The following is a 22,167-nucleotide window of genomic DNA, read 5'->3' as shown; positions in this document are numbered from 1 at the left end:
AACAAATGAGTTTTTTCAAGGGAGTCAGAATGCTTGTGGTGTTTGGCTATTTGGGGTCTATTTGACTACTTGGGCAAGAAGAAATCTGGCTGTCTGGCAGCCTTGATTATGATCGTTCGTCGCACACACACACACAACACACACCACACACACACACACACACACACCGCCACAACAGTTGTTGATGGTGAAGGGTTGAGACCCCCCCCCCCCCCCTCCCACCACCATCATCCCGCTGTCACCTTAACATTTCATATTTATGTCGCGCCAAAAGTTGTCGCCGCCCCCACCTCCATAATTGTCACTGGTCGTCATCGCCTCTTGTGTGTGCGGGAAAGGTCGTGCCTTTCATTTCATTATTTGAAAAATAAATGAACAAGAATGGTGTGTTTTTATTAGGTAGGTAGATAATAATAATATTTAGCAGGTTCCACACCCAGACACACACGGATTGCCCGGACACGATGATAACGATGCCGACGACAATGGATGACGATGATGATGATGATGATGATTATCGTGTTTCTGTTTAAAAAATGAAATACTTTAGCAGGTTCCACCCCCACCCCCCACACGGATAGACCGGACCCGAAGATGATGATTGTGGTTTTGCTGGCTGTTACGGCTGTGATGAGGATGATGATAATGATGATGATGATGATGATGATGATGATGATGATGATGATGATGACGATGGCGCAGATGGTGATTATTTGTTCGGTCGCTCAGTGGTATGGTGTCTCTTGTCACAAAATCAAGCCTTGTCAATGGCCGGATGAGTGACAGTGATTGTTGAAAATTGTGATCCAGACGTTAAGTCCGTGTGTCAGGCACTTGACTCAGGTGAGCAATGACGGGTATTGTAAAGAGCTTTAATACAAAAAGACTCCAAACAGCGATCGGTACCTACTGTACGAAATGGATGTATGGTCGATATGGCGTGCCGGAGGAATACATTAAATTAAATATTGTGAAGTTCATTGAGCATGGTAAATCCTTGGAAATGCGCTTTGAACTAATACACCTGCTAGACAACTCCGATTCCAATATAAACGACTGATTAATATTCCCATATATAAACTATAGTTAGCTGAAAATCTTTCTTTGTCGGGACTCCAAAAGTATGGAACGAATTAGACAAAGAAATCAAAGGGTCTTTTAGGAGCACTGATTGATTTTAGATTGATTATTACATTGAAATGTGTTGATATTTATTTTATCCATTATTATTAGGGTGGTGGTGGTGGTGGTGGTGGTGGTGGTGATGATGATGATCCCGCTGATATGATGGTGATGATAAATAAATTAAACATAATTCCCTTTATTCATCCCATAGGGGAGATTCGTCTTTCGGGTCTATTCTAAGGGAAGACTGGAATAACCCAAGCGATAGCCGCAGTGCAGCGCCGCAAATTTAGTTAGGGCAAGGTAACTTGCTCAAGACCACTCAGCGGCGGATGATCGAACTCTGTACCTTTCGGGGGCCAACCAAAGACCGTACCGCTGCCCCTGATGATGATGATGATGATGATGATGATGATGATGATGATGATGATGATGATGATGATGGGAACTAACAAAGAATACACAGGCATCTAAAATTGAAACATTCCATATTCAAAGCTAATGTTTTACTTTAAAAAATTGAGCTTTACAATATCCACTAAATGTGATCAAAGCGCTTTGTAAAGGGGTCCCCGGTCAACAGCAACATTTAATATGTAGGACGGGACATGCCGCCTGTTAGGCGATATTACAATTTTTCAGACAAAGACAACGCTGTTAACGGCCAGGTACTCATTTTACACCTGAGTACGGTGAGAGAATGTGAGTAAAGAGCCTTGTCCAAAGACTCAACTTTGCACCGAGCGCGAGGCTCGAACCCAGGACTTTCCGATCCCAAAGCGGGTGTCATACCACTAGACCATTATAATGCACGAGACCCATGGTCGACTAGAGTACTACCTATAGTTACGTCATGACTAGACCACATAGCCGCACTACTGTAGGAGTGTTCATTGATAGAGGGATGCGTGTGTGTCATAGAAATAGCCTTAGTGTGTGTGTGTGTGTGTGTGTGTGTGTGTATGTGTGTGTGTGTGATAGTCAAACTTTAGTAGGTTTAATGAAGTCTTGTCACACACGCGTGATACACCTATACGAATTTCCCTGCCACTGCCACCCAGACACACTAACATCTGACAAGGAGTGAGGGCTGTGGAAGAACCACAGACTACCGTGTGCAAACATTGGCAATTGGTATCGGATGGCAAACTGTGATCGTTTGAATTTGAAATGATTCGAAACACTCGTTACCCCTCCGCTCGCTCGAATCCTGATCGTCTCAAGCTCGTCTCACGTGTCAAGATCGTCTCAAGCTCACAACCCGCCTGATCGTTTTACGATCGAGTGATCGTTTTACTAACTCGCTCTTCCGGCATTGAGATCGAGCACTGACTCGTGGCTTGGCGCTCGATCGTCGATCGAGTAAAAGCGATCAAATAACCCAACACTAGGTGTTACCCACTGACTGCTGTTTTCCTCTTTTATTACGACAGACAATCAACAAGTCTACAAAAATCTTATTCCTTCAAGCGTTACGACGTCAAAAAAATAATATAATCTCTCTAATTTTATAATATTTATGTATGTAAGTGTCTATGAGATGCTGACAAAATCAAAATAATGAGTTGGTGAGTAATGTACCATTATGATTTGAGACGTCTACTCTACTACTAGATAGTCCTACTAGACTAGGGCTAGAGGCTAGACTTAGACGTCTTCCTTATTATTATTATTTTATTATTATTATTATTATTATTATTATTATTATTATTATTATTATTATTATTATTATTATTATTATTATTATTATTATTATTGTTGTTGTTGTGCAGGTCTTAGGGATGTGGGATTTTTTTTTCGGTGTACTTTCTTCTTCTTCTTCTTCTTCTTCTTCTTCTTCATCATCAACTCTATGGTATGACACACTGTACACGTCTTTGCACTAGAAGGTCCGTTTCGAGGGGAGGCCTTCCGAAAGCTCCTACATCCCCGGTATTCTTTGTTTTTTATTATGTTCTAGTAGGGGGTTTGGGAGGGGGGGAACATTTTTTAAAAAGTCTTCCCCCCTCCCAAACCCACCACTAGAACATTATAAAAAAACAAAGAATACTGGGGATGTAGGAGTTTTCGGAAGGCCTCCCATAATAATAATAAGGCCTATATCTCGGAACGCTCAGGAAAATAAGCTTGAACTTGAACTCTATTTCTCGGAATGGTTGGCTAGCCTCCAGTAGCTGATGGGTTACGGACGCGAGGTCGATGCAAAAGTAAATGCTCATACAGACAGCGTTTTTTTTTAAAATGCATATTGTTGACAAAGACAGATTTTATCAAAAAGTTGTGCTATCGCGAATACTCCATGGCACGTTCACTTTTTCACTTCGCGCTGCACTATCAAGGAGAGAACAGAAGTAAACCTAAATAACAAAGTCAAAGTCTCAAGACGGGAACAGAGGTTTAAAGACAGGATAGGACAAACTCCAGATAGAAGTCTAACAGAAAGTTGGGAATAAAAGACGCCCAAGCACTGGCAAAAGAAAAAAAACAAAAATGCATATACATTCACCATTCACACAGACATTCTCGCAAAAAAAATAATTTTAATCTTGAGAATGGAAACCGTTCAGAGAAATAGAGATCAAGTTTATTTTCCAGAGCATTCAGAGAAATAGTCACTTCATAATAATGATAATGATATAGCACTTTGTATATCGCACAACTATGACTCGGTCATGCTCAAAGCGCTTCACTGACAGTGACAAGAGCGGTGTATAGCTGAGTCTTGAATTGGAAAATGCTCTTTAATAATGATAATATGAAGTGGCTATTCAGACTCAAATCTGAATAGTCTCCCGTGGCTTTTCGGACTCAAACTCTAATGGACGTGCCATAAGTAGCCTATCTTGAATTTTGTCTTTCTCGTCAAATAAAGCAGGTTTAGACTGTTTGCTGATAGTTATTGATTTGCATCAATTGTAATTATCAATAACTAAAATAAATTAGAAATGTACTGCGAGGAGTGGCAATTCAGATTCCAGTCCAAAGACCTTATTGATTGAACATGCGCATTGGAGCTTGAGTCCGAATAGCCATGGAAGATTATTCAGACTCGATTCCGAATAGCCACAGTCATCATCATCATAATAATAATAATAATGATAATAATAATAATAATAATAATATAGTACTTGTATAGCACAAAACCATGACTAGGTCATGCGCAATGCACTTCAATGACAGTTACAAGAATGACAATCTAAAAATCACACAGTCAGCAGTACACACAGTCAGCAGTGGTAGTAGTAGTGCCGTCCTAACCAGCAATAAGACTTTTTGGGGGGCGGACACCCAGCCAGATTTGCTGCAATTGTTGCATTTAGTTGGTTTTTTTTCTTAATATTTCTTTGATGTTTTTACACAGAGATAATCTTTTAACATTTGATAATGACTATATTACATCCCTTTGGTTATGGGAAAACCAGATTTTACTATACCATAATAGCAAAAAATTATAAGGCATCTCTATTATCCTTTGTAAAAAAAGGCATAGCAGTTCAAGAAATTATTTTCTGTGGCATGCATCTGGTTAGTACATGAGTTAAATTATGAACTTATTGATCACAATGATAATTCTTAACAGAGATAAGTTAAAAACGTAATGTTTTTTCACTGGAGTTCAGTTTTTAGTTAGGAGTCAATCAATGTGTTGGCGTAAAAGTTCAGTAAATTTTTTGCTCTTGAATCTGTAACACTTTAATTTGAGAATTATACTTTTTTTTCTTCCACAGGAATCCATTTAGTCGTTTATCCTCATCCACATCGAAGAAAACTGTTGTCCCAAAAGCTGTAAGTTTATTCTTCTTAAAACCATTATACAAATGTAATTTGATATATTATTGTTTCTTTATCCTTTAAAATAGAATTTTTGTTTTTTTTTTCACATTGTGTCATGCGATTGGTAGCAGCAGAGTCTGAGTGCAACCCCTTCAACTTGTCATGTTTTAAACCAGCCAAGGCAATTGATCTTGGAACTGTGATGCTTTCAAAAACCTCCCAGTTTTGTGATGTGGCACGGAATTACAAGGCCCACTACATTTTGAATTTGAAAGCTTACACAATAGTCAAGACATTTCGTCATTACAAATTAACTTATGCATATTAGCTGTAGCCCTCATGTCTCCTCTTGCGAGACTCAAATCTCAAGATCTTGTCATTGAGACTGGAGATCAGCTCTAAGGCAGGAGACATGTTTACAGTCTCTCTTCCAGGCTCTAGAGCTATGGAGGCTATGAAATTTCAACCTTCATATTTTGAATACTGCCATACCTATTCAACAGAGAGTGGTCTTGTCATTTCTTCTTCACTCTTATCAGCTTATTTCTGTTCTTAACTGAATTTTAGAGGATTTTTTTTTTCACTGAAGGATAAATCTATAGCTCAGTTTCATTATGGATTTTTTTTATCTCACTCTGGAATCTCTTTAAAAATGAGCTAATGGTTTATGTTTCAGAAATGTAAATGGAGTAAGCATTTCTGTTGATAGTATTAATAAATGCAGGAAGTAGAGACATTTCAGTAAAAAAAAGAAAAAAAAAAGAAAATTGCAGTAAATGGGAGTTGAAGCCAGGAACCATCTGGAACAACATGGAGCCTTAGCCTGAATGACCGAAAAGAGAGAGAAATGAAGAGAGTCAGAGAGAGAAGTAGGGGAATTGGTTTACATTTTAGCAAATGCACTCTGAACAGAACTATCCAACCCCCCTCTCTTAAAAAAAATAAAAGATAGATGTTTCAAAATCAGTGACTTTCATCGATATCAACTCCCTCAGTAAATTTGGGAGGTCAGATCAAGTCTAACAACCAAAAGTCAAATTTGATTGTTTGAGCCATAAGGCCCATGGAACCAGTCTTTATGCTGGTTTCTGTAGCATTCGATAGACAGCAATAATTGCATGCTACTTTTTGGATAAGATACTAGTCAATTGCAAAGTACTTCCAATCAGACCTAATAGATCCAGCAACCCAATGATTATTGGATGGTCGGAGACTGTGCAAAATGCCTCTCTAACAACCAAATCCTGCAAAAATTCAACAAATGCAATAAAGCTTTAATGTTCTTCTCTGTATGAAATAAAACACAAATTAATTTCATGTTTGCATCTTGCATTGAATTTGTTAAGAATTGATTTCAACATATTTATCAACTTTCCCCTGTTCATTTACATCTTTTATCTTATATCTTCCTCCAGGAAGAAAAGGAGTTTGAACGTGATGTAAAAAGACTGGATGAGTAAGTTTCACATTTATAATCTATATTCTAAGCTATTTGCAGTGTGAACATCCCAATTAGATAGATTTTAAAACTAAAAATGAAATGGTAGGTAAATAACTTAAATGAACCTCTGTGTCACTATCCTTGAAAGTACTTAAAAAGACATATTTGCGATATGTATCTTTTCAGTCCTAACAAATATGTTGAGAGAGATTAGTTAAAAACACTGCTTGTAATTACTTTTATAGAACAGCTCAGTTCGGATTAAATACAGTAGAATTACTTTAAACTGAAATTTTGGGGACCTTCTAAACCATTTCGGTTTAAAGACATTTTGATTTAAAGCAATTTCCCGTTTTGCGATGCTTTTCAAGGGTGGTACTATTTAATTACTCATTTAATCGTATCACGGGTTGATTCCCCATAAGTAAAGTTGTTGAATAAATGCCGTTTATGTAACCATTTATTTATTTATTTGTTGTTGTTTTTTTGGGGTTTTTTTTTTTTTTTTTGGGGGGGGGGGGGGGTTCTTTAATTTTATTTTTTTGGTATGTTTTAAAAATAATTTTGGGGGTTACGTTTTTTCAATCAAAATTCTTGAAAGAGTTGAGTTCGGAATGCCGTGTTTTTAACATATCACCGTCTTGCTCAACTATTTTTCATCGAATTCATATAGTAATTTGATTTTAAACTCCGGCGTGTAAGCACAGTGCTTTCTTTTAAACATCTTTTAGTAAAATGTAAAGTTAAAATAAGATTGAAAGGTCTTGTGTGATAATTGATAATGAATGATGCGCAGCGACTCAGAGGTGCAGTGAAATGGTAATGAAAAGGCGTGTCAATGCTAAGCTGTCTACTTCACATCCCTCTTTTGTTGAAATGCCATTAGGTTCAAAGGCCTAATTACATAACCCCTCCTTCCACCCCCTCACACACATACACATTTAAACAAAGTGGAAATGAAATGGCATGTCAATGGTAAATTGTCTGCACACCCCCCCCCCCCCCCCCCCCTTATTGTCGTGTTGAAAATCCAATCAGTTCCAAAGAATCAACACACGAGCGAGAACATGTCGCCTACGTGATTCTACACCCCCACCTCCCCGTCTTTCCTCCCTTTTCACCTGCCAGTCACCCGTTGTCTTCCTTTTCCAGTCTGTGCGATTGTGGTGTTGGCCAAGCCCAAGTGCAGTGATTGAAGTGTTTGCCTACCCCTCACCCTCACCCTCATCTTATACTTAGGCTCTTTGTTTAATATCGCCTGGCATTATAACTTGTGGCCACCTTCCCGAATTTTTAAAGTAAAATAGAGATAGAAAAAGGGAAGGTGCTCTCAAGTTGTTTCGGTTTAAAGAAAATCCTGCTTAGAAGTATTTCGGTTCATCGTAAGAATTAGTACAAAGATAATGAAGAAACTAGTGCAATTTCTTAAATTCTTTGCGGTTTAAGGTATTTTTCGGTTTAGCTTCTTTAGGTTTAAAGTAATTTTACTGTATTACAAAAAATGTTTGTTAGTTTTTTTACTTGTGAAGTCATTCATTAGAGGACATGTTCGAATTTTGTGCAGTCAATTTTCCTAATGCTGAGAAGTGCTCTCCAGACCTTATTTCATGACAGAACTACAACATTTATTTTAACCATGAACCTATTACAACTTTTATGAAAGATTAGAGAAGGGAAAATTTGATAAAGAAAACTTTACATAACATCGCCATCTTATGGCAAGAAACAGAACAGTTTCACCAAATATTTTCTCTATTTTTAAAAAAAAATTTTCATTTCTAGAGTTGAGGAGTTAACCAGACGTTTGTACAAAGATGGAAAAAGACTTGCTGAATCAAATAATGGTAAGGATTGAGATAGAAGGAGGTCTAATTTTAGATTTCACTGATTGAGATTATGATTTATCTGATCAAGTGTGTAAATATTTCTGACTTGAACCTACTCCAAAATTTTAAACCCAAATTTGATATATTTTTCAAATAAAAGTAATTTTTAATTAATTATATTTATATTCTCCGTTTTTATGAGTTTGTGGCCTCACAATTTAATAAAAACCAACACTGAAGTTTGTAATGGAGAGAAAACCAAAAACAATAACTTGTCTTTTATTCACGAAAAAATGAAGTGAAAATCAGTTTCATTGTTTATGTGAAATTTTTAATAAAGCTGAGGTTAGAAAATAGGAATGGCTTCCAATTACAAATCGACAATGTTTGTTGGGGGAAAAAAAAAAGAAATGAAGAGAATTTTTAAGACTATGCTATGCGGGTAAAGGAAGCCCTGTGTGACTAGAATATTCACTTTAAGTACATAAATAGAATAGTAAAATGATGATTATTAACTCCTCCTGCTTGATGTTGCATATTTTACCCTTTATACAGAATCATTCTCTCCTGAAACGCACAATTAAAAATCAGCATATTTTAATGAGCCACGATGTCACACCTTTAATTCGAAGTCCACCTACTAATGCAAAGCATAGCATTTCTATCCAAGCGATTGGAGAGTGCATCTGTTTATATCTTATATTTGAGACTGAAAATCAGATCTTTGGCAAGAAGCACAATTCCTTTTTCCGACAAAAATAAAGATATGTTAGTTATTCTATAGACTAGTTTTGTCTTGTGAGTAGATCATGTGAAAATCAGCAACTTCCATTTGTTTACATGACAGACACGAGTATATAATGGTAGCCACATTTTTGTTTTTCCTATCACCAAAGCTGTCACTATAAAGATCATTGACCTCTCCAATATCTCTTGTGAAAAGCCAGAATTAGTAAGTCTATAACTGGATTATATCTTCCCGTAGACCACAATTTATTTCCTGTTAGATAACGCTAATCTATGTTAATCTGTTTTTGTTTGTGTCATCGGTCTGTTTGTCATCAGTTATTGGCATTGTTAGTCTTTTCAACAAGGTTATAATGCACATACAGAATTTACGTCTTTTGGGGATTTCCTGTTTTCACAATGTGTAGTATTGTTCTGAATTGATTCAAAGTGTGGGAGCTTATTTTACAAAACAGGAAATGTGGCAATGGAAACAGGTTACTTCCTTGCGCTGATTATACTTATAATGTTACATCATGTTGATGGTAGAAAACCAAGAAAATGATCTTTCTCTCTCTCTCTCTCTCTCTCTCTCTCTCTCTCTCTCTCTCTCTCTCTCTCTCTCTCTCTCTCTCTCTCTCTCTCTCTCTCTCTCTTCTCTCTCTCTCTCTCTCCTCTCTCTTTCTCTCTCTCTCTCTCTCTCTATTCTCTCTCTCTCTCTCTCTCTCTCTCTCTCTCTCTCTATTTCTCTCTCTTTCTTTCTCTCTCTCTCTCTCTCTCTCTCTCTCTCTCTCTCTCTCTCTCCCCTCTCTCTCTCTCCCTCCTCCCTCCCTCTCTCCTCTCTCTCCTCTCTCTCTCTCTCTCTCTCTCTCTCTCTCTCTCTCTCTCTCTCTCTCTCTCTCTTTTGAGAGAGAGGATGGGGAGGAGGACTTTGGTTGACAAAAAATTTTTTTTAATAAAAAGATTAAGAAATGTATCTATATTTATTATACAATGTAAGAGAAGTCAGCCCTGGCCTACCAGACTTTAGTACAACAACAATAATAATAATAGTAATAATAATAATAATAGTAATAATAATAATAATGTATAGCGCACAACCATGGCTAGGTCATGCTCTATGCGCTTCACAGTTTCAAGAATGACAATCTAAAATATCACTAACACCCACGCAGACACACACACACTCACTCACAAACAGACACACTTTCAGTCATTTAAAAAAAAAAAATTTTTAATGAAAGCATCTAAAATAAATGTAAAGCATTGACAGAGACTTTAAAACATGTTTTTGTAAGCTCATCTCTTTTGTTTTTTAATCAATTTTGCAGCACTATTCTGAATTGTTTGAAGTATGAAAATTTTATCTTTAGTTATCCCAGCCAAAAGAGAATTACAATAATCTAATCATGATAACATAAATGTTGTGAATAACTATTTCGTTACATCTTTAGTCAAGTAGGTTCGTACATGAGCAGTTTTCTTGAGATGTGAATTTCAACTTTTGCATAGATTATCAAAATGTGAATTCATGCCCAAGTCGCTATCTAAAAATACTCCTAAATTTCTAATTGTTTTACTTGATTTTATAGAATTGCCATTGATATCTTAGCTCATCACCTGGAATGAACCATTTTTCTTTCCCCACATAACATTACTTCTGTTTTTCATTATTAATTTTAAGTTTATTTACATCCATCCTGCTTTTTACATCAACAACACAATTTTCAACTGATTTCCTCTGACATACCGTCGTATCACTACGTGAAGAAACTCTCTAATGGTTCCAGGAAAACAAGCTTTGGACTCCGGACTTATTATTCCTTTTATTGCTACAAAAATCATGATTAACTCTGGCTCAATTAAACCCAGTAGTTAGTAGCTCTAAAGAATAAGTTCTGTTTTCTCAAGATTGGTCATCAAGTTTTAACATTTTGATCGTTCATCATTAATATTTTCACAGCCTTAGCCAAAACAGAGCATAAACTGACCCAGGAGCTACTGACATTGGCGTTGTGCCAGTCTGAGGAATCTTTTAAATGGCGGATCCAAGAATGGGACGCTGCCTTGATCAGGATGGAGAATCACATGACTGATTTGGTGAGTCATTCATTAACTCTCTCCTTACCAGCCATTTTCAGGATTTTTCCCAAAAACTTCACACCCAATCAATAACAAAAAATAGATTTTTCCTCATTCAAACACAAGTTCTAAAATGCATAATTTTCTTAGCAAAACAAGCTGTACAAAGACACTGTTCATTTTCTTCAAAAGTTTGTGATGTACAAAAGAAGTCTTAATGAGAAATATGTCGTCTGTATCGTAACAAACGTGACGATTTTTCCATAGTTCGTAAGGAGAGGGTTAAGTATATTATAAAGAGTGAATGTTTGGTCATATTGATTATTAGAATGCACTTAAAGAATACCTTTAAGCTTTTGGGGGTTTTTTTTGTAGTTCTACACCCCAGGTATTCTAAAATTATATTTTTTAGCATTAGGTATATACAAGGTAAAAATAAATCATTATACACTTATATGGAGTATTTTCATCATCTCACTTTGCTCGATTCACTTCACCATTGTTTCATTTATTCTCCCAGGTGGGCAAAGGAAAAAAATATTCTATTTCATACTGTACAGATCACCTATTATGTGTAAAAAAAATTTTTCTAGCGCCTTTATAAAATACATCTCTTCCTATAGCTTGTTGCTCATTCATTCATACCTAAATTTATTGTGGGGTAATACTCACAAAGTGTCTTACCTAAAGACTTAAAGCTGGGACCAAATTTATACAATTGTTATCCATCGGGTTCATACTTTTTCCTCTCAGTAAATTGAACAAAATTTCAGCAAGCAAAACTGATGGAATGTTTCAGGATACAAATACATAGTTTGAGTATGACAAATTGCTATTTTGCTCATTAACTAAACAATGATCATGTTTTATTTTTTTATAATATACCATAGTAGGTCATTTATTTATATTGTGTGTGTGTGTGTGTGTGTGTGTGTGTGTGTGTGTGTGTATTGCTCTGTTTATTATTTTTCGTTTTGTTTATTGTGCAGTTTTGGAAAATTTTAATTGGATTACGATTGAGGGTTCAAGACAGCAATTACACTCTTAAAAGTACACATATTTTCATATTTTCTATAGCAGTGATCTATGGGTGGATTGAATCAACTGAAAAGTAGTTTGTGATAGACCAATATCTTGTTCAAAGGATAGCAAGCAATTGTTGCTGTCAACTAAATGCTGTAAAAATTTGTAAAATTCCGAGTCCATCTTACTAAGTCTTTTGATTTGTGTGTTAATATTGAAAATTAGATTAATACATAAGTCAAAAGGAAATGTTATTGTTTTAGAGCTATCTTTTCAAATTGTACACTATTTCTTACCCCTTTTGTCAGACAATCTTACACTTTTTATAATTCTTATTGGTTTGTTTTCCCGCAAGTAGATGTTGTTATTGTCTCCTCGTGTGGCAGTTTTGTTTTGAAGGATTATTTGCAAAGATAAATTGTTAGTCAGAAAAATGTTGTCCACCTTGCATTTATTCTAGTTTGTTTTTTTTTAATTGATTATAACATTTACTTTCTGTCCTTAAACAGAGCCCAAGTTTATTCCAATGTATCTTCACCCATATCTAATACAGCCGGCTAACAGTCACTGCTGAAAATGTGTTCCCTTATATCCTCAGGGATATGTGCTCTGAGATATAATTTTTTTTCCTTACCATTTCTTTTCAGAATGTTAACATTCACAGAACAGTCTTAGAACCTTTGAAAAAGTGAGTTTACGTTGTTAAAATAACCTAATATGCTAATTCAAGAGCTGCAATTGATGAATTTGAGAAAATGTTCTAACCACTTGTTCTAAACCTTGGGAAAACAACCAAAAAAACGGAGTTGACGTCTGGATTATATGGTCATATTGTACAGCTATCATAATTTCAATTTAAGATGAAATTTTATACTTTATTCTAGAAGATAAGACTTACCCTCAAAATCTTCATCTTAACTGAGAATCAGTTTGATTATTATGTTTCTATTTTATTTATCCTTTTTATACAAAGAAACAAAGATAGATTATTTCCTCGTATTTTTTAACAATGAGTTTAGTCCTCGCCAGATAGATAAACCGTTTTCATTCATTACATTCATAAATTAATTTGCTTTGACTTTCAAAATTCCTAGGTTTGTCAGTATATTCCCCTATGCACAAGTGGCTGTTAGGAAGAGAGAACAAAGTCTTCAGGTTAGTGAACGCAATATGTTTTGGGTTTTTTTTCAAAATAATTTAGACATGCTGCCAGAGGCTCTAAGTCCAAAGGAAAACGAATATGGGGACATTTGAAGCTTCAATAATTAACATATGACAAATGATAGTTGAAATGTCGGATTTCCGCTTAACTCACTCAACCCTAACACCGACTATATCCGTAGTTGACCCGGGTTACTTTTACCTCATGCCTATTTATTACATTTTTCTGAGACAAATTATAGGCGTAGTATCAAAGCTAATGTTTTTTTTTTACTTTTTACATGTTAATGATAGTATAATGAAACTATCTATGCATATGCTGATTTTTAATAAATTTTTTCAAATTTTGAAAAGTAGCAAAAATCTCTAAGATTAAGTGAGCTAAGCAAAATAAATGCATGTATGAAAAACTAAAAGAAATGGATTATATATCTTTACATCATCTATATAAAGGTACCTAGTGATAAGGGCTTGTCAGTGAGTTGGTCCTGACACTGCTATAAGCTGAAAAAATGAATGGAATATTGAGTAAATCGATGCACAAGACTCAACAAATAACAAACAAGTGCTCCGCACCCAACTTTTTTCAGCAACAACAAATAAAACATAATATAAGATAAGAAATAGAGAAATGTAGTTGCCTAGTTCTGGCTTGAGAAAATAATTATTGTAACTCAATATGATAATTATTTGTTACATATTTTTCGTATCCAGACTTTGGAAAATCTCCCTTAGCAATGCAATGTTGTTGTGATATTAATGCAGTTTTTATTATGATGGTAATATTATGACATTTGTATTTCAGGAGTATGAGAAATGTAAGAGTAAAGTCACCAAGTACCAGGAACGTGACAGGACAGGCCCCAATGTTGTCAAGTTGGAAATGGTTTGTTTCAGTGATTACAATATTTTAAGTCACTGTTTTATGTTAGAATTAGAAGTTATGTATGAAATTTTATAAAAAGTCTGGCTTCGATCTTAAAATTGTATTTTACGTCACATTCTCTAAAATTGATTTGGTAAATATCCTTATGATTTCACTGCACATCAGTCTAATCGAAAACTTTTAAAGGAGAGAGTTGCAGTTAATAGAACAACCTTCATTGGTTTTGGATTAGAGATTTTACTATTTGATATTTCCTTAAATTAATTTATACCGTACCTGTTCCTCAATTATTCACAGCGTATTGAATACCTAAAAGGCAGTTGCAATAAATTAAGAAGAAGAGAATTTTTAGCGATTGTTCAGGATATCTAATCATTTATATGAAAATAAAAAGGATTGAAAAGAAGAAAAGTCTATGCTATTTAATGAAAACAATACAAAATAACGATTTAACCGGAAATCACTGATCATCATTTCATAACATTCTGACAGAGCAAGAAAACCCTGAATACAGCCCAGGCAGACTTTGGCAGTATAAACGAGACGGTATCCAAAGATCTTCCCCAGATGGTGGAAGGCAGGACCAGTTACTTCCAGCCTTCTTTAGAAGCTCTCATCAAATCCCAGGTCAGTTGTTAGGAACCAGTTCTTTGATCTTAAGGATGGTGATAATGGTTATCTGTAACTTTTATTGATGAAATCTGAATTTACTATTTATTTACTATTTATTTATTTATTTACTATTTATTTATTTATTTATTTTAGTCAAATTCGTACATTTGTAGTTTTAGCATTTCAATATCAGAAAAATGGTGGATAAAAGGTTTTCATTTTACTCATTAGTGGATGGGTCTCGGAAATGAACCATATCACATCCATCCTGAAGCATTTAAAAGTGATGATTTTTATTTAGTCCAAGTGTTGCTGCTTGAAGCTCAAAGAAAGAAATAACAATAGTCTAATGGAATGGAAACTTTAATTTAGTTAACAAAGACAGATAATGTGGACATTTCGGTTTTCCCCTTAGTCAGCAAAACATGATGCGTGAAACACAAGCGACGAATGAGGGATGAGAGAATGGCATTGTTTAGGCCGTAATCTTTGATTCGACTCAACAACGCCATCCTCTCTTATCTCTTTAGTCTTTAGTGTTTCATCCATTGTTTTTTGTGTGTGTTGACAAAGGGCAAACCCAAAATGTTCACATCATCTGTCTTTCCTAAATTAACTTGAAGCTTCCATTTCATTTGGCTGTTGTCATTTATTTCTAATTATAAAAAACAGAAAAGGAGATGGAAATCTTGAAGTTTGATCTGCAAACTTTAAATGGGTTTTGGAAAAAAGTTGACTTGTTTTTTTGGGGTTTTTAAAAAATTCATTTCGGTGATCTTACAAGCATCAAGTATGAAGTACTTGAGTTGGTCATTGTTGCATTACCATGACCGTGATGATCTACAGCATCAGCAGTATCTTTGTATCAGTGAACATTATTGAGATATTGTTAGTCTTCTTTTAAATATATATATATGTGTGTGTGTGTGTGTGTGTGTGTGTGTGTGTGTGTGTATGTATATATATTTTTTTAAAGAGTAGATCTTCAGTCATAAGACTCATTGAAGTAATAATATTGGTAGCCAGCCACAGCCATTAGGCCCATGGAGCCGAAGTTTATCCCAGATTCTACAGAGTGAAATGGAATATGTCAATTGCTTGTTGTTTACTACTGTCTGGATAGGATGCTAGACTATCACAAAGTAATTATTGCCAGATCTAGCAGATCCAGCTACCCAATTACTGCTGGGTGGACAGGAGGGGGGGGGGGTGTTGAAATACTCGACTTCAACCAAGATCATTCTCGGTCCCTATGCGTGTGAAGCGAGTGCTTTACCAATTGCGCTGTCGAAACTCCCAAGGGTCCATGGAACTGGAATTTATCCTGGTTTCTACCAGAACAGTAACAATTGTTCCAAATGTAACAGTCCTAGCTATCCAATCACAGTTGGGTAAAAGGGAGAGAAGTCAGGAAGATACCTATACACCTCAAACCAGATTTAAAACTGGTCTTTGTGAATGTAGTGTACTGCCCCAGTTGAGCTGTAGGGACTTCCTTCATTTAAATATGCTGTGTATAATTGTTGTTAATTCTCAATAACGTGAATTGTAATTGATGAAAGTGACCGCTGCCAATTATATTTGTTTTAATTTCCATACTTTAAGAAAACAAACAATTATTTGTCCTCTGATTGTATTGAAACCAGGTTCAGTACACCACAGAAGCTGTTAAAGTCTACGGAGAGTTGTCCAACACAATGAGTGGAAGCAACAAAGAAAAACAAAATCACGACTACGAGTCTCAAATCCAGCAATCCTTGAATGAGCTCAGAGCCCTTGCCATCACTACGGATTAGAGATCATGAATACATTACTTTTATGTATTTTATCTTTTAGAAGTATATTTCTATATCCTTCATTTTTTTAAATGTTAAAAAATAAAAGAGAGACTGAAAAGGAAGAAAAGCTGACATAAAGAAACTGAATTATTTGATAATTGAATTATGCTAATTTATCCCATAACTTATTTCATTATAATTGCACGTCTATAAGTTTGCACTGTGAGAACAATAATTGTGATGTGACTCCGCATTTCATTGAAGACTTGAGTTACGTCAGAGTTAGTTTCTCCTGGTGAAAATGGTAAAGTAATTGTGATGTGAGATATGGTAAGAAGAGCTGAAAATAGCTACATGAAGAGTTGCGATTAAAACTGGCTCATGAAATGACATCAAGACTTTGAAATGCAAGTTAGTTTGAATTTTAATGTTGAAAATTTGAAATAGATTGTTGTCTATCAGCTAGAAATTAATTAACTTCAATAAAGTTACCTATGAATAATTTTGACTCAAATGGGGCACAAGAATGTATTTCTCATACAAATGACTACAGAATAATTTGTTTAACAAAGATCACATCAACGAATGCCATATCCCTGTTAATAAATGCCTAGAGATTTTACAAATATCTTAAAATGTTTTAAAATCAAAATATCACATTCCCACATTTGCTATAAATATCCCTATCTACAGTAAGCGATTATTATTATTATTATTATTATTATTATTATTATTATTATTATTATTATTATTATTATTATTATTATTATTATTATTATTATTATTATTATTATTATTATTATTATTATATTATTATTATTATTATCATTATTATTATTATTATTTTCAAATCATTATCATCATCATTATTATTATTATTATTATTATTATTATTATTATTATTATTACTATTACTATTATTATTATTATTATTATTATTATTATTATTATTATTATTAAAATTATTATTATTATTCTTATTGTATTATTGTTGTTATTATCATCATCATCACCATTATTTTAATTATTACTGTGCTATTTTGTTTGTGTGGATTGGTTGAGACTGGGGAGAGGAATGGGACAGGGTTTATTTGTTGCTTTTTATGGAATTATTCCATATTTATCTTTTCTTTTTTTTTTTTTTTTTTTTGTTCATCTTTTAGTTTAATAAACATATTAGAAGAGAGGTCTATAGTTGATCAATTTACTCCTATGAATTACCCCTGTCAGAACCATACAATTTTAATTGGCTCAATTTTTTTCAAATGTTTACTGCGGTCATTTGTAGTTCTTGCTAAATGAAATAAGAATTATCAAAATACACCGAAATTGACAATGGTTAGTTAAGTATAATTTTCGAGATTATGGAGCAAAATTGTCAAAATCTGAAATGCAGGATATAAGACCGCTTGGGCCTTTTTATGCTGTTATTGTTATTGACTTTGTTCAGTGGTCGACTCGAGGTTTCGTTCAAATTTATGTTTTGGCATATTTTAACAATGTAATTGTTTATAAATTACTAAAGTTTTTCCTTTTTCATTAAAACATTTTATTATTATTATTTATTTAATCCTCCATTTTTATGAGTCTTGGCTTTATGATTTAATAAAAACACTGAGGTTTGTAATGAAATGAAGTTAGACCCAAGCACAATAACCCGTCCATCCTTATCATTAAAAGAGTGAAAATCAGTTTCAAGAAGCTACTAAATTCATGATATAATACTGCTCATGTGAAATCTTTTATAAAACTGGGGTTTTAAAAAATGGCATGGCTTCCATTATTATAAACAAAAATGAATATAACAGCTTCAACAAAGAACGAAATAGCAAAAACACAGAACATTAAAACACAAAAACATTACCAGATAGACGACAGGGAAAAAATAAGCAAGTCCTTACTGTTATAAGATCTGGGACTGGAAACAAAAGGATTGTTCACATGGTAACTAGGGACGTGCTTCTAGCAGTTTAGTATCACTGTAACAAATCTACAATGTTTTTTTTAATTTGTGTTATGTACCTGTGTTTATTTATTCATTTGGGGTCTTAGCGTCAACCACTGGGTGGGGATCCTGACCTCCCATAGTGGGCAGGGAGGTACATACTGTGTCTTCTATCCCCTTATATTTGTTTTCCAACATGCTTTCTGTCTTTGTCTCGGAATGAGATTACTTGGTTTTGTCCTGGCCCTGGCCGGAATCCTAGCTGGGAGGGAAACAGTCAAATGCATAGTTATTGTTTTGGGAGATGATATTTGTTTCCCTTGTAAATCATCTCTCTGTTATGTATTATTATTTTTATTTTGAATGTATAATGTAAGCATTTGAGTGTGTTCCTCTTTGTTGGATTTTGTGCTTGTGTCTGGATGAGACTTGTAGGTGATTTCAAACTAAGAACATTGGTGGTATGCTCTTGGAATCTACATCTGATCCCTATTTGTTCTCAGTTCCCCTTTGTCTTATTTTTTCTTTGGTGTTTTAATTGTAATTCTAGAACTTTTTACTATCCCATTTTCTTCCTTTTTACTGGCGCTGATGTGTTGCAAGCGCCGTAAAACCCTTAAAACCAAACAAAAACATTACCGTCAACCAACCCCCCCCCCCCCCCCCCCAAAAAAAAAAAGAAAAAACAAAAACAAAAAAACTTACGTCTTCCTTATTTTCATTTCAGCTAGTAAATATCAAATATATCAAGCCTTTTGTTGAAAATGATCATGTTATTGTTATAATCCATGTTGCTTTTAAAGTGTTTTATTCATGAACCTATTTATAAGATCCTTTTCGATGAATGAATTCCATGTACATCTCCAATAATATTTATATTGTTCATGTAAAGTTTATTTTTCAAATGTGATATATAATCCATATGATGACTGTCAAATGTAATTTTGTCTCACTGAGATTCTGCCAGTGTTAGAAAAGATAATCATGATAATGATCTAAACGACAAATGCAAATTTAGTGCAATACAGGATATAATTTAATAAATTACTAAGGTTGCCCAAATGTTACAGTGAATGACATAATCAGTCGGATGGTGAAAACGTTTTGAACTGAGAGATTTCCAAGTTTAGTTAGAAACTCAATTTTTATCAAAAATGACTTCTTGTCATAAATGATTAAATCAACCCGTTTTGTACATCTTCAGGAAATATCAAAGCTTAATTTCACTTCTAAATATTTTTTACAGCTATTCAAGTTGAAAAACTATGAAATGTGAGAAAAGTTGCTGGATACCTTTCTCATACATCTGACAAATCACGTGATTTACTTCAAATAAAGATTAAATGCTTTGGTGAACATATTCTTTCAGAAAATGAAAAAAAAAATGCAAATCCAAAATTTTCACCTTCCGACTGATTATGTCATGCACTGACATGTCAGTATTGAAAGTACATTCGTGTCTCTCTAATCTTGAACTCCACAATCCGGATGTCTGGGTGGGGTCTTTGACCTCCCATGGTGGGCAAGAGGTCACGCTGTATCTTTTATCCCCTGTATTTGTTTTACAAGTTGATTTCTGTCTTTGTCTTGGAATGGGATTACTTAGTTTTGTCCTAGCCCTGGCCGGAGTCCTTGACTGGGAGGGAAACAGTGAAATGTATACCATCAACTGGGGTAACTTTGCCTAAAGAGGAAACTTTGCCTTTTGAATTTTGGACCAATAAGAGATTGAGTTTTGTGGCAGTTATTTCCTAGATAACAATTCAAGTCTTTTAACGGGTACAATAACTAACAATGCTGAGATTATTCAAAATGATCCAAATTCATAGAGGCAAAGTTACCCCAATTGACAGTAGTTATAGTTTTGGGAGATGATATATTTTTCCGTGCAAATCATGTTATATACTGTTTCATTTTTTGTTTTTGTTTTAAATATATATTTTGTAAACATTTGAGTGTCTTCCTCTTAGTTGGGACCTGTGCTCGTGTCTGGATGAGACTTTTAGGTGATCTCAAACTAAAAACACTGATAGTGCGTTCTTTGAATCTACATCTGGTTCCTATTTGAACCCTTCCCCTTTGTCTTACTTTTTCTTGTGTGCTTTTAATTGTAAATCTAGAATTTTTTTCACTACCCCATTTTCTTCCTTTTTACTGGCAAAACAAACAAATCCGGATGTCACCGTTATCCAGACAGGTTGCCTGGAGACGGATTTTTTTCTTCTTTCCAGACACAATGTTGGGAACAGAGGTGTTGGGATTGGAGAGACATGTCTGTGCCATTGCATATTGAGTTTTATGTGCCTGTGATATTTGTATATCATGTGTTGTATTATACTGTAATGGTACCGATTGTGTGAATGTAAAGGAATGTCAAATTATTTTTTTTTGAGATTATTGAGTAAACAGAGGTCCCCATTTGATGGTTCCTTATTGGCCTGTTTTATTTATAGATGTATGTAGTCCCCTACCATGTAGCGCTCTGTCCTTGTCGTGAAATGAGGCACGAAGCTTAATGTATCAGATTTTCATTCTTTTAATCATCTGGCCAAAAGTGATTTAAAAAGCAACACAGATTTCATGCACACCGCAAAGGATCGTGATTCCTGGAGACAGCTGACCAGCAACATGCTCAAGAGTACAAGCCACGATTGATGATGATACATCGTTACTGTCAAAGCAAAATCACCTAAACAACTCCCCCCTTCCAATTAAACTGCTAACTTTATGATAAACCTCAGTGTAACACTGCATGTTTGCAGCAATCCTAAATGTATAACAAGGTTTTACTCTAGGAAGGGATACAAATTGGGGGCAGAACTTTGAAACACGTATTCTCAGATTTGACAAAAGTATAGAATACTCTTAAAACCTACTTGTGTTCCTGCATGAACCTTTGTCTTGGCCTCTTATACATACTTTTAGTGGCAAAAAGTAAAAGTAAATGTTTTAGGTCAATTATCCCAAAATGTTTCTTTTTCCTGGCTCTTGATTATAGGACCAACGCGACTTGAAGTCTCCACAAAAGACTGACATCCGGTGAAAACTAAATACAGTCTTATTCTACAGCAAGGTCACAAAGTCTCATGAAAGGGACAAAATGTGCCATGGGAATAGGAGAGACAGATAAGAGGGTTTGGAACGATTTTGATCACTTTCCCCCCTCCCACTGGCTCAAGAGGTAAACTTCATTTTCCTTCAGCGGATCTCCACTCACTGCATGAATTGTCAAATTTTTTAAACAATTCACAATCTGAGATTATGAAATTATGTCAATCTTTATTATTTTTAATTTTCCTCTTGTAATTAATTGGCATAGTTTTCCTTCTTTTGTCACTTGTACATACAGTATTTATACCTTTAAACAGAAATTTCAGGGAATATGATCGCCGTTATTTTATTTTCATTCTTAGCTGTACAGTGGGGCACCAATACAACAAACTTTTTAAGACAGAAAAAAGTTCATTATATCAGTTTGTCTTTATAACAGTCTACCTTTCTCACATACAATATTTTTCTGTCATTTCTTCCACCACCATCGCTTTGCTTTGCGCCCATTTTTCAAGCCTACTACCTTCTTCCCCTCACCCCATCCAAAGAAAAAAAAAACAAACCCCTAAACAATATAAACACACATGATACATGCACCTCCAACATCCTAACTTATAAGCAAGCAATGCAATGTCCACTAAATATACTCAAGCGCTTTACATGGCGTCTCAGGCCACTGAAGTTGTCGGTCATCACTTGTAAGATGCTATTACAATTTATTTTTTTTCTGTCAGAAA

General features: G+C 34.7%; 1 protein-coding gene across 1 annotated transcript; it reads left to right on the top strand.

Moving 5' to 3' along the window:
• Positions 1–2,555: 2,555 nt before the first annotated feature.
• Positions 2,556–17,099, top strand: LOC144964845 (bridging integrator 3-like). Its single transcript, XM_078899556.1, has 10 exons — positions 2,556–2,693; positions 4,854–4,911; positions 6,315–6,355; positions 8,123–8,184; positions 10,856–10,992; positions 12,645–12,685; positions 13,092–13,152; positions 13,964–14,044; positions 14,537–14,671; positions 16,303–17,099. The coding sequence occupies exons 1-10, from the start codon at positions 2,686–2,688 to the stop codon at positions 16,450–16,452; spliced, it is 774 nt and encodes a 257-aa protein (XP_078755682.1). The 5' UTR covers positions 2,556–2,685; the 3' UTR covers positions 16,453–17,099.
• The last annotated feature ends 5,068 nt before the right edge of the window (positions 17,100–22,167 follow it).

The sequence above is a fragment of the Berghia stephanieae genome, chromosome 2, assembly GCF_034508935.2.
Source record: "Berghia stephanieae isolate SIO BIC M18660-M18661 chromosome 2, UCSD_Bste_1.3, whole genome shotgun sequence".
Lineage (NCBI taxonomy): Eukaryota > Metazoa > Mollusca > Gastropoda > Nudibranchia > Aeolidiidae > Berghia > Berghia stephanieae.
The sequence above is the reverse complement of the archived record's forward strand: the minus strand, read 5'-3'. Positions and strand labels throughout refer to the sequence as shown.